The sequence below is a fragment of the Nycticebus coucang genome, chromosome 4, assembly GCF_027406575.1.
Source record: "Nycticebus coucang isolate mNycCou1 chromosome 4, mNycCou1.pri, whole genome shotgun sequence".
Classification (NCBI taxonomy): domain Eukaryota; kingdom Metazoa; phylum Chordata; class Mammalia; order Primates; family Lorisidae; genus Nycticebus; species Nycticebus coucang.
The window spans coordinates 96,116,585-96,129,237 of record NC_069783.1 but is presented as its reverse complement, the minus strand read 5'-3'; the positions used below and the strand labels follow the sequence as shown (position 1 = coordinate 96,129,237).

General features: G+C 42.3%; 1 protein-coding gene across 32 annotated transcripts in view; it reads right to left on the bottom strand.

Annotated features, from left to right (window-relative positions):
* MAP4K4 (mitogen-activated protein kinase kinase kinase kinase 4) overlaps positions 1–11,263 on the bottom strand; it is a 209,587-nt gene extending 198,324 nt beyond the window's left edge. For all 32 annotated transcript variants that reach the window (XM_053587160.1, XM_053587162.1, XM_053587169.1 and 29 more), the window contains exons 1-2: positions 10,833–11,263; positions 10,439–10,504 (exon numbers count right to left, since the gene is read on the bottom strand). In XM_053587160.1, the coding sequence (XP_053443135.1) occupies positions 10,439–10,504; positions 10,833–10,889 (123 nt within the window). In that variant the 5' untranslated portion in view covers positions 10,890–11,263. The remainder of the gene's footprint in view (positions 1–10,438; positions 10,505–10,832) is intronic.
* Between the last annotated feature and the right edge of the window lie 1,390 nt (positions 11,264–12,653).

The following is a 12,653-nucleotide window of genomic DNA, read 5'->3' as shown; positions in this document are numbered from 1 at the left end:
AAACTGAGTTTCATTTATGACGGAGAAATTTAAATACTTCAACATTCACATGTTGAAGAATTTTGCCATAACTAAACCAGCTCTCCAGGATATTCTCAGACCTATCCTCCATAAAGACCAGCATAATCCTCCACCACAAAAGTAAACCCACCCAGAAAATTTTGATCAAATTCCAACTTCCACAGTCGCAAAAGGATTAAAAATGTCCACCTCTCAAAAGGCTTATCAACATTCTCAATTAATGTGAATGCTTTAAATTGTCCTCTAAAGAGGCACAGGTTGGCTGACTGGATACAAAAAATCAAGCCAGATATCTGCTGCATACAAGAATCGCATCTTACATTAAAAAACAAATTTAGACTCAAGGTGAAGGGATGGTCATCTATACTCCAGCAAAATGGAAAGCAAAAAAAAGCAGGCGTTGCATTCCTATTCACAGATGCAATAGGCTTTAAACCAACTGAAATAAGAAAGGATAAGGATGGACACTTCATATTTGTTAAAGGTAATACTCAATATAAGATTTCAATTATTAATATTTATACACCCAACTAGAACGCACCTCAATTTATAAGAGAAACTCTAACAAACATAAGCAACTTGATTTCCTCCAGTTCCAAAGTAGTTGGAGATTTTAACATCCCTTTAGCAGTGCTGGATAGATCCTCCAAAAAGAAGCTAAGCAACGACATTTTAGATTTAAACTTAACCATTCAACATCTGGACTTAACAGACATCTACAGAACATTTCATCCCAACAAAACTGAACACACATTCTTCTCATCAGCCCACGGAACATACTCCAAAATCGACCACATCCTAGGCCACAAATCTAACCTCAGCAAATTTAAAAAAATAGAAATTATTCCTTGCATCTTCTCAGACCATCATGGAATAAAAGTTGAACTCAATAACAACAGGAACCTGCATACCCGTACAAAAACATGGAAGCTAAACAACTTTATGCTGAAGGATAGATGGGTTATAGATGAGATTAAGAAGGAAATCACCAAATTTCTGGAACAAAACAACAATCAAGACATGAATTACCAGAATATCTGGGATACTGCAAAGGCAGTCATAAGAGGGAAATTTATAGCACTGCAAGCCTTCCTCAAGAAAACAGAAAGAGGAAGCTTAAGACATCTTAAGCAACTGGAGAAGGAAAAACACTCCAACCCCAAACCCGGCAGAAGAAAAGAAATAAACAAAATCAGACCAGAATTAAATGAAATTGAAAACAAAAGAATTAAACAACAGATCAATAAATCCAAAAGTTGGTTTTTCGAAAAGATCAATAAAATAGATAAACCTTTGGCCAACCTAACCAGGATAAAAAGAGTAAAATCTCTAATTTCATCAATAGAAATGGTAATGATGAAATAACAACAGATCCCTCAGAAATTAAAAAAATCCTTAGCGAATATTACAAGAAACTTTACTCTCAGAAATATGAAAACCTGAAAGAAATCGACCAATACTTGGAAGTAAACCACCTACCAAGACGTAGCCAGAACGAAGTGGAAATGTTGAACAGGCCTATATCAAGTTCTGAAATAGCATCAGCTAAACAAAATCTTCCTAAAAAGAAAAGCCCAGGACCAGATGGCTTTACGTCAGAATTCTACCAAACCTTTAAAGAAGAACTAGTACCTATATTACTAAAACTCTTCCAAAATATAGAAAAAGAAGGAATATTACCCAACACATTCTACGAAGCAAACATCACCTTGATTCCCAAACCAGGAAAGACTCAACAAGAAAAGAAAATTATAGACCAATATCACTAATGAATATTGATGCTAAAATACTCAATAAGATCCTAACAAACAGAATCCAACAACACATCAAAAAAATTATACACCACGGCTAAGTGTGATTTATCCCAGGATCTCAAGGCTGGTTCAATATACATAAATCCATAAATGTAATTCAGCACATAAACAAACTAAAAAATAAGTACCATATGATTCTTTCAATGGATGCAGAAAAAGCTTCTGATAATATCCAGCATCTCTTCATGATCAGAACACTTAAGAAAATTGGTATAGAAGGGACATTTCTTAAACTCATAGAGGCCATCTACAGCAAACCCACAGCCAATATCTTATTGAATGGAGTTAAACTGAAATCATTTCCACTTAGATCAGGAACCAGGCAAGGTTGCCCAGTGTCTCCATTGCTCTTTAACATTGTAATGAAAGTTTTAGCCATTGCAATTAGGGAAGAAAAGGTGATCAAGGGTATCCACATAAGGTCAGAAGAGATCAAACTTTCACTCTTCGCAGATGATATGATCGTATATCTGGAAAACACTAGGGATTCTACTACAAAACTTTTAGAAGTCATCAAGGAATACAGCAATGTCTCAGGCTACAAAATCAACACCCATAAATCTGTAGCCTTATTATACCAACAATAACCAAGCCGAAAAAACAGTCAAGGACTCTATTCCTTTCACAGTAGTGCCAAAGAAGATGAAATATTTGGCAGTATACCTACAAAGGACGTGAAAGATCTCTATAAACAGAACTATGAAACTTTAAGAAAAGAAATAGCTGAAGATGTTAACAAATGGAAAAACATACCATGCTCATGGCTGGGAAGAATCAACATTGTTAAAATGTCTATACTACCCAAAGCAATATATAAATTTAATTCAATTCCTATTAAAGCTCCATTGTCATATTTTAAAGACTTTGAAAAAATAATATTTTGTTTTATATGGAATCAGAAAAAAACTCCAATAGCCAAAACATTTCTCAGCAATAAAAACACAGCAGGAGGAATCACACTACCAAAACTGAGACTGTACTATAAATCGATAGTGATCAAAACAGCAGGGTATTGGCACAAAAACAGAGACGTAGATGTCTGGAACAAAATACAGAACCAAGAGATGAACCCAGCTACTTACTGTTATTTGATCTTTGACAAACCAATTAAAAACATTCAGTGGGGAAAAGATTCCCTATTTAACAAATGGTGCTGGGTGAACTGGCTGGCAACCTGTAGAAGATTGAAACTGGACCCACACCTTTCACCGTTAACTAAGATAGACTCTCACTGGATAAAAGATTTAAACTTAAGACATGAAACTATAAAAATACTTGAAGAAAGTGCAGGGAAAACTCTTGAAGGAATCGGCCTGAGTGAATATTTTATGAGGACTCACCAGGCAATTGAAGCAATATCAAAAATACACTACTGGGACCTGATCAAACTAAAAAGCTTCTGCACAAGCAAGAACATAGTAAGTAAAGCAAGCAGACAGTCCTCAGAATGGGAGAAAATATTTGTAGGTTATACCTCCGATAAAGGTCTAATAACCAGAATCCACAGAGAACTCAAACGTATTAGCAAGAAAAGAACAAGTGATCCCATCTCAGGGTGGGCAAAGGACTGAAGAGAAACTTCTCTAAAGAAGACAGATGCACGATCTACAAACACATGAAAAAAAGCTCATCATTGGGGGAGGGAAACTTCAGATTATTTCAAAGTGCAATGTTAAATAAACATTGTTTTATTAAATAAACATTTGTTTCTCCCTCCTCTCCAAAAATAAAAAATAAATAAAGAAAAAAAGCTCATCATCCTTAATCATCAAAGAAATGCACATCAAAACTACTTTGAGATATCACTTAACCCCAATAAGAGTAGCCCACGGAACAAAATCCCGAAACCAGAGATGTTGGCGTGGATGTGGAGAAAAGGGCACACTTCTACACTGCTGGTGGGAATGCACACTAATACATTCCTTCTGGAAGGATGTTTGGAGAATACTTAGAGACCTAAAAATAGACCTGCCATTCGATCCTATAATTCCTTTACTAGGTTTATACCCAGAAGACCAAAAGTCACAATATAACAAAGACATCTATACCAGAATGTTTACTGCAGCCCAATTCATAATTGCTAAGTCACGGAAGAAGCCCAAGTGCCTATCGACCCACGAACGGACTAGCAAATTGTGGTACATGTATACCATGGAATATTATGCAGCCTTAAAGAAAGATGGAGACTTTACCTCTTTCATGTTTACATGGATGGAGCTGGAACATATTCTTCTTAGAAAAGTATCTCAGGAATGGAAGAAAAAGTATCCAATGTACTCAGCCCTACTATGAAGCTAAATTATAGATTTCACATGAAGGCTATAACCCAACTATAGCACAAGACTATGAGGAAAGGGCCAAGAAAGGGGAAGGGAGGGGGCAGGATATGGTGGAAGGAGGGTGATGGGTGGGGCCACACCTACGGTGCATCTTAGAATGGGTACAGGCGGGGCGGTGCCTGTGGCTCAGTGAGTAGGGCGCCGGCATATGGGGCCGAGGGTGGCGGGTTCAAACCCAGCCCCGGCCAAACTGCAACCAAAAAATAGCCGGGCGTTGTGGCGGGCGCCTGTAGTCCCAGCTACTCCGGAGGCTGAGGCAAGAGAATCGCTTAAGCCCAGGAGTTGGAGGTTGCTGTGAGCCGTGTGGGCCCTCTACCCGAGGGCGGTACAGTGAGACTCTGTCTCTACAAAAAAAAAAAAAAAAAAAGAATGGGTACAGGCGAAACTTACTAAATGCAGAATACAAATATCTACATACAATAACTAAGAAAATGCCTTGAAGGCCACGTTGAACAGTTTGATGAGAATATTTCAGATTACATGGGCAGCTCCTGTGGCTCAGTTGGTAAGGTGCCAGCCCCATATACCGAGGGTGGTGGGTTCAAACCCGCCCCGGCCAAACTGCAACCAAAAAATAGCCGTGTGGCGGGCGCCTGTAGTCCCAGCTACTCGGGAGGCTGAGGCAAGAGAATCGCTTAAGCCCAGGAGTTGGAGGTTGCTGTGAGCTGTGGGAGGACATGGCACTCTACTGAGGGCCATAAAGTGAGACTCTGTCTCTACCAAAAAAAAAAAAGAATATTTCAAATTACATATGAAACCAGCACATTGTACCCCTTGATTGCGCTAATGTACACAGCTATGATTTAACAATAAAAATTAAATTAATTAAAAAAACACTGACTCAAAAGGCAAAGTTGCCTAAAACCAACTCTTAAAATTATTACAAATTCTAAATGAATGTTTGATTTTGAGAATTTACCATGCAGTAAGTCCTTTCCACTAATATACTCAACTGCAGTCTGTGCCTTTGTACATTTTACTTCAATGTCCACAAAACACCTATATTCAAGCTGGGGAATCAACCTGCTGATTTACCACAGTCAGGTTAGCCTCCCATCAAGAATTCTGTCTCAGCACCTTGACCATTCTCGTCTGAAAAGCAGTAATTTGTGCAATTATTTAAATATCCTATTTTTGTCTACCAATTTTTTAAATAACTGGAATAAAAAAAAAGGAAAGCACTGGTATTAATGATAAAAAGCACAGGCAACATAAACTTAATACAACTGAGAGATGGAAAGTATCTGATGCTCCATGAATGGGCAATCTCTTGGCTGAAGCATCCAGTTGGCTAAGTATTTACTAACAAAGCAAAGAAACAAAAGACTGAGTAGGAAATTTACATGTCAAAGCATCTATTAGATAAAATACACTTAATTTATAATATTTTTACTTCCCAAAAATTAACTCCTTAGGTGATTATTCTATGGCTTAGCATACCTGTTTAGGGATACATCATTTTAAAAGCAGGATATATTACCGCAAAAAACATCTCTTTGCTCTTCTAAATCAATCTGCAAAAACCTACAAACACATATACAGCACCAAGAGTACTCAGATAGTATTTATGGACCATGTCAGTATATAAAAACAGATCTATTCAATATTGTTTTTAAAAAAGGCAAAATACAAGTTTACAGCTATGCAAATGAATATACAAAGTTTCAAGCAATAAGAAATTAAAAACCATCACCAGCAGGGTTTTAGCTGGTGGTTAGGTTTTCTATAAAGCTTCTGATGTTCCTGATTTAACAAAACACCTTTTGGAAGTCTGGGGTTGATATTCTTTAAGGAAGCTACACACCAATACTTGTTCAACACGCCGCCCTCCTCTCACCTTACCCAAATCCAGAACCTTCCAGTATGAAGGAAATCTATGTGTCAGAACAAGCCTGAACATGTCACTCGCTGGCAGACCAGCTGATACAATCCTCCTCCTACTGAAAATATGTAGTTCACTAAATTCATATTCCTCTGGCAGATGTTTTTACCTCTTATTAAGAGTAAGAAATGCTACACTTAAAAAGATAACATTTAGAGAAGCGCTCAGAGAAGTTTAAGTACTTGGTCCAAAATGCTAGACTAATGATTTTTAAAAGTCAGACAATCTATATGGCACATTATAGCTGAGCAATCAAAAGTAATTTTAGTACTTTCACCGTATTAATCCCAAGGCCCTTCCTAATCTAATGAGTAGTATACCCATTTAAAGAGCCACACCAAAACCTGTAGAAAATAAGCAAATGTAGCAACTAAAAGGGAGCAAAGAGGAATGCCCAAGTATGTACCCCAACCTCTCTTCCTCTCTGCCACCACTGTACACCTCAGTCTTTACCCCAGATCGCTGGACCATTGCCCTAGGCCAACCATCCTACTGTTCCTTCCAAAAACATCTTCTAATCAAGTTTCCTACTCTCTGGGATCCCCAATCCCAACAAAACCTTTCAGTAGCTCCACAACGCTAAAAAATGACATTCTTCCTCAACTCAAACCCAAATTAACCTCTCCCTGAGATTCCCACTAGTCCCTAACCGTCTCGCCATTACTAAAGGTCACTTTTAGCCCCTCTGCCACACATACCCCTTCCTAAGCCTTTCTTCAATAAATGAAGGGTACAGCGTTACCACAGTGCCTAACAGGTGTGCCTAACAGGCAAATACTCGGTGGTAGCTCCCCTCACCACTGAGGTCTTTGGTTCTAGGGTATCTTCCTCCTTAATCTCCAAAGACATCATACCTTTCCTCCAAGGACAAGGTCAGACAGTCAGTCTTCCCATAAAGTCCATGATCCCTCCCTTGAGTGAACCTTGATTTCAGACATTGCACCTGCTGGATTCTAACACCCTGACTTCCAAGTTACTATCACCAGAGTCCCTCCCCCTACAATCTCTTTAAGACCTAGAATTTTCCTCCTCAGGCTGGCAATCTTCTATTCAAGATAATTTGCAACACTAGCCATCATATGCTCACAAAATACAAAACAGTAGTTACCCCAAGAAAACATAAAATGGTCAAACATTAAAAATAAAAATAACACAGATACAAATTTGATTTATTTGTGGTTTTAATTTTCCACACTATCACTATCCCCACTGATGAAAATAATACTTTACTGTATTTATTCAACCTAAGGAATCAGTACACAGACATATACAAAATCATGCTACGGACACTTCTTTATAAACAGATGGCAGTCTAAGCAACCTCGTAAAAAGCTATTCAAAACTTTTTTTTTTTAATTTTAATTTATGAGTTATCATTCCCTACCACCCTTCCTTACCTTTTCTCAAAAGAAAATAAATGTCTCTTAATAAAATAGACCCTGTTTTTCAACTACCTCTCTGTCTTTTTTTTAAGCATCATAGTCTCCCTATATTACCTAGGCTGGTCTCAAACTCCTGGGCTCAAGCAAATCTCCCCCTCAGCCTCTCAAGTAGCTAAGACTACATGCATGTTATCACCATGCCCAGCTTCAGTTCCCTCTTTTAAGATAAAGTTACACACTATTCAACTACATTTAAAAACCTGTTTTCATACAACATATCCAAACTTAGAAAACTCCCCATTTTAACTCATTCACTCCACATAATATAGTTGCCACAAAATAAGCAACCTGTCACTAAAAACTAAAAAATAAAACAAAATATAACACTAAAATTAATTAGGATTACAGGCTGTTCAGCTTCCAGGTGTTTTACCTGAAATTATGTTTAAAAAATAAGACTTCTTTTAATATAACTAATTAGCAACAAATACTTTCCAAACACTGATGCGAGTCATACTAAGGGATGTTTAGCAGCAGTCAACAAACTCTATTAGAGTTTTAATCTAATACCAATACCACCACATGCAAATCATGCCAACAAAAAAAATGCTAAATTAACTCCTATGCATAATGGTAACTGCTTCAAGAAATTATACATTTCAAAAGAAGAAAACGAAGATGTTCTGTTATTTTCACCACCTCTAAGACTGAAGTTCCCAGTACCAGTGTGTAAACATTAAAGAACTTTTTGGAATAGAAAGAAAACATGTATAAAACAATCAGGAAAATGTTAACACTGATAGCTGGCATTTTTCTACTAATGATAATGACACTATGATTATGTAAAAACAAAAAAGGAGATACTAAAGTATTTATGGCTAAAATGGTATCCAAAGTTTACATTAAGACAAAGGAAGAGAGAAAGAACATAGATAAAATAAGATTAGTCATGTGCTGATAACTGTTAAACTAAGCTATCTACTTTCTCTTCATGTATTTTTGAAAATTCCAAGAATGACATAAAAAACAGTAACTGCTCCTGAGCAAAATTTCAGGCACTACTTTGTTCTGAATTGTATGCAACTTCTGCACAGATTTCTTATTCTTTAGGTTTGCATAATTAGAGAATTTCTTAAATACAGACTTTGTAACCAGAGAGCTGCATCACTGACAGTATCCCAAACACTTCCCAAATGTAATGCTCAGCAATTCTACTTCAAAAACTTGGGAAGAACAGAGAATGTAACCAAAGAGAAAATGAAGAGGGGAAATGATGATGAACCTGCCCAAACTGTAACCATAAAGAGCCCCCACCTCTAAAAACCAACTTTCATTCCTTGTTTTCTTATGGTTTAAAAACAGACTGTGGCCTTGTAGCTTACTTTACTGCCCTTCGCATCCACCATCCACGCTGACCGAGTAAGATACAAACAAACCGACTACTGTGTAACCAGGTCAAAAACAAGCTCTGGCTAACTCACTTGGAAGAGTACATTCACCGCTTAGATTTGGCCAGAAAAATTGGGTTAGAAAAAAACCAAACCATGCTTAAACAAACACTGGGGCTGGAGAGAATGTCTTTAAGCCAGTTACCAGCCACTCAGAGAGTTGCAACACAATCTTTTCCAAAATTTTCCAAAGCTTTCCAAATTCAGTTGAGCCCAGCAGGCTGAGTTAACAGGGCTCTCTTTCAAATTCAAAACTCTGGCCCAAGCCCCAACAGTTAACCAACAAAACACATGCTAATTCACTGGAGATCACCTAAGAATACAGACTCAAGTTCAGACCACAGGCCAGTTAGTACACTGCCCAGCAGAGGGGGAAGCTGGGGCTCATTCAAGTGACAGATAAACCCTACTCAGAAAGCAGAAAAGAGACAATAGGATCTACACTGAATGTGCCCCAGGAAAACGTCTACAGTTAGCTTCCAACCTCCCCCAACCCATTTTTATTGAGACAATAACAATTGTTCATGGTGAACCACAAAGTCCTGCTTCTTAAGATATTTTTTCTATCCACTCTTAACAGCTAAAAAAGTCTCCCAGTGCAGATAACTTTCTGAAAACATTTAGTAAAAAGAAACAAATCAAGACAGGGAGAATTTAACATTCTGTTTTGAATTTTCAAGGCCTGGGCATCCACAACTTAACAGCTCTTTCAGAAACTATAGAATGTGCACTGGATAAAACGAACAACACTGTTAGTCACATCAGGTGTCAACCTACTCAGCACAGACTCACAGTCTTCAGATTTTTTAGTTTCATATACCATGGGGGTGGGAGGAGGATGTTAAGATTTTTAAAAAGAGAAAGACCTGGGTGGGTGTGAAACCAGAGCATCCTCTTTACTCCCCACTCTCCCTTATTTGTTTCAATTACACAGCTGTCAAACAGGTTATTCCTGGAATTCATATTTTATAATCCCCACATTGTAATTCTTCCTGCTCCTATTGCCCAAACACACACACTCCTCCCTTGCTTTCCCAAAATATGTATGTATCAGTAGAGGGTATGACAGCAAGTTATTAAGTAGTGCCAGGTAACCCCAAACTCCCCACCTTGAGCACTTGGCAAGCATTCAGAAGAGGAAACATGATGACAATTTTCAAGAAGGCCAAAGCAGAGGTTTGGGATCATTACAGGCAAGGCCAGACTACAGTAAATTTTAATTCACACACCAACTCAGGGGGCCAGATTTGGAGGAAAAAGAAAAAAGTCAGGTTGCCTTATGAAAAGAATCCTTTGCCATCTTACTGAAGAAAGTGCATGCCTAAGAGTGTAGCTTATTTCCTTATCTCAAAGCCAGGAAATGAGGTCTTTCAAGGCCAGTCTGAATATAAACTCGGTGTGCAAAAACAGAGGGACTACTGGGCGAAACCCCTTTCCCAACTTTGGCCAAGCAGCGTGGTTTTCAGTTTGCAGCGTGTTATCACCCTTTTCCTTGTTCCCCAACAAGAAGTTTCAACATGCCACGGGAAACAAAGAAGGCGCCCACACCGACCTTATAGACTTGTCCATAGGTGCCATTTCCAACCACTTCCACCAGCTCAAAAATCCCAGCAGGATCCTGGAGAGGAATGAGGGGAGGGGTTATAATTTAAAAGAGGCCAGAAAATGAAATAAAGCAGGGCAGCTGGAGAGAAACGGTGGCGACAAAAGAGGTGGGTTTCGCCCCGTGTGGTCCCACAGCGCCCGAGGGTCGCGTGGCGAGCCGGGGGTGCGGGGCGCGGGGAGCGGCGAAGGGTCGCGCCCGGCGTCCCCGCACCAGCCGACACAGGCAGACAAAGGGGCCGCCGCGCCCGCGGCTCTGCCCACGGCGGCGCCCGAGCGCCCGGCCGGCCAGGGCGCGGCCCCCGCCGCCCGCTCCCCGCGCGCCCACCCGCGGGCCCACTCACCCGCAGGGAGGACAGGTCGATGTCCACCAGACTTTTTGCAGGGGAGTCGTTCGCCATTTTCCCTTTTTGCCACCAAAAACCAAATAGTAACAATAAATATCTCTATTGCTCTGTGTATCTCAGCCACAGGCCGGGCCGCCGACGGCGCTCCTCGCGCGGCCGCCGAGCCGGGACTCTCTCCTCGGGGGCCGGGGACGGCGGCGGCGGGCTCGGCCGCGCTCTCCGGCCGCTCGCGGCTCTCGGCCGGCCGGGCCGCGCGGGGGGCGGACGGAGCGTGCGCGGGCGGCGGCGCTCACACCATGGCGCGGGCCGGCCGTCAGGCCCCCCGGGCGTCGCCCGCCGCCTCAGGCCCCGGCGCCCGCGCCCTGCGCCGCGCGCCTCGAGGACGGGCCCGGAGCGTGGGGCCGCGGCGGCGCCGAGAGTTGAACGAGCGAGCGAGCGCGAGGCAGCGAGACAAAGATAACCGGGAGGCGGAGGCGGAGGCGGGGAGGGAGGTGGCGAGGGAGGGGGCGGCGGCGGCGCGGGAGGAGGAGAAACGGGACACCAAAAATATATTCTGAGGAGAGAGAAAACAGCTCCCCCTTTCCTTCTCCGGCAGGAAAAACGGGCGGAAACGCACTCACACCCCGGAGCCCCGCCGGGGAGGACGCGGGGCGAGGCGCCCGCGCGGCGTGAATATTCATCAGGGGTGGGGCCCGAACAATGGCCTGGCCGCGGGCAGCGCAGGCAGCGGCCCGACTCGACGCCCGGCGCCCAGGGTGCGGCCTCGGCGCCCGACCCCGCTCGGCGCTCTCGGAGGTGGCGGGAGCGGGGATGAAACGGGCTGGGATTTCCCCGGGGAGGTGCTCAGGGTAAGAAAGCGCCCCCACGTCGCAGGGACAATATAAAAGAGAAAATTTGACCTGGACCTAAATGCATTTGAACTGGACCCAATGCAAAGAGGCAGACGGACCCTCGCGTCTCCCGGGGAGAGGGTGTGCCCTGCCCCGCCGGCCCGACGCGCCGGGGCTCTGAGGGGCAGGGACCCCGGTGTACCCGAGCGGAGGAGGGGCCTCCCTCTCTCCTGCCCCCACCTCCCCCATCCCCCACCGCTGCTACCCTGAAGACCCTCGTTTCCGGTTTACCTGTATGGTTTTCTTTTCCTTTCTCTTATTTTCCAGGCTAAATCCGTGACAAGGCTGTAGTCGCAGGATTCGCTGCTGAGCATCTCTTGGCTCCCTGGCCAAGTCCAAAATAGCTCCTGTAGTTGTCTGGTGCCGCGTTCCTGGCAGCGCTCAATGGGTGAGCAGTGAGTTTGGAGCCCTAAGTACTGACCCGAGTTTTGTACCTGGAGATCTAAGAGGATCAACAGGCTTCTTCCAGTAACCTCAGAAACTAATTGGTAGTTAGGCAATTTAATCCTATTTAATCAACAATCATTTATATCCTCCACCATCCAAAAACGTTCAGTGGCTCTCCATTACCTTATAGCATTAGAATCACCAGGAGGTATTCTCAAAGAACCGATTGCTGGGGGCCCAACCTCCAGAGTTTCTGATTTAGGGATCTGGAAAGGGCCTGAGAAGGTGCGGGTCTAACAAATTCTGGATGAAGCTAACTTTTTTGCTGTCATGAGGATCTCACGTTGAGAACCTCTGCCTCCCTGCGATGGAAATCCAAGGTCCTTCCTTCATGAAGGGCTTCACAGACAACACCATCTTCATCATCATCTGCCAATTCTTAGGCACCTATTGTGTCCCTACCTTACCACAGGCACCCATTGTGCTGAGTGCTTTAAGTACAATATTCTATTTACAACCCTGGGGTAATGGTATTCTCATT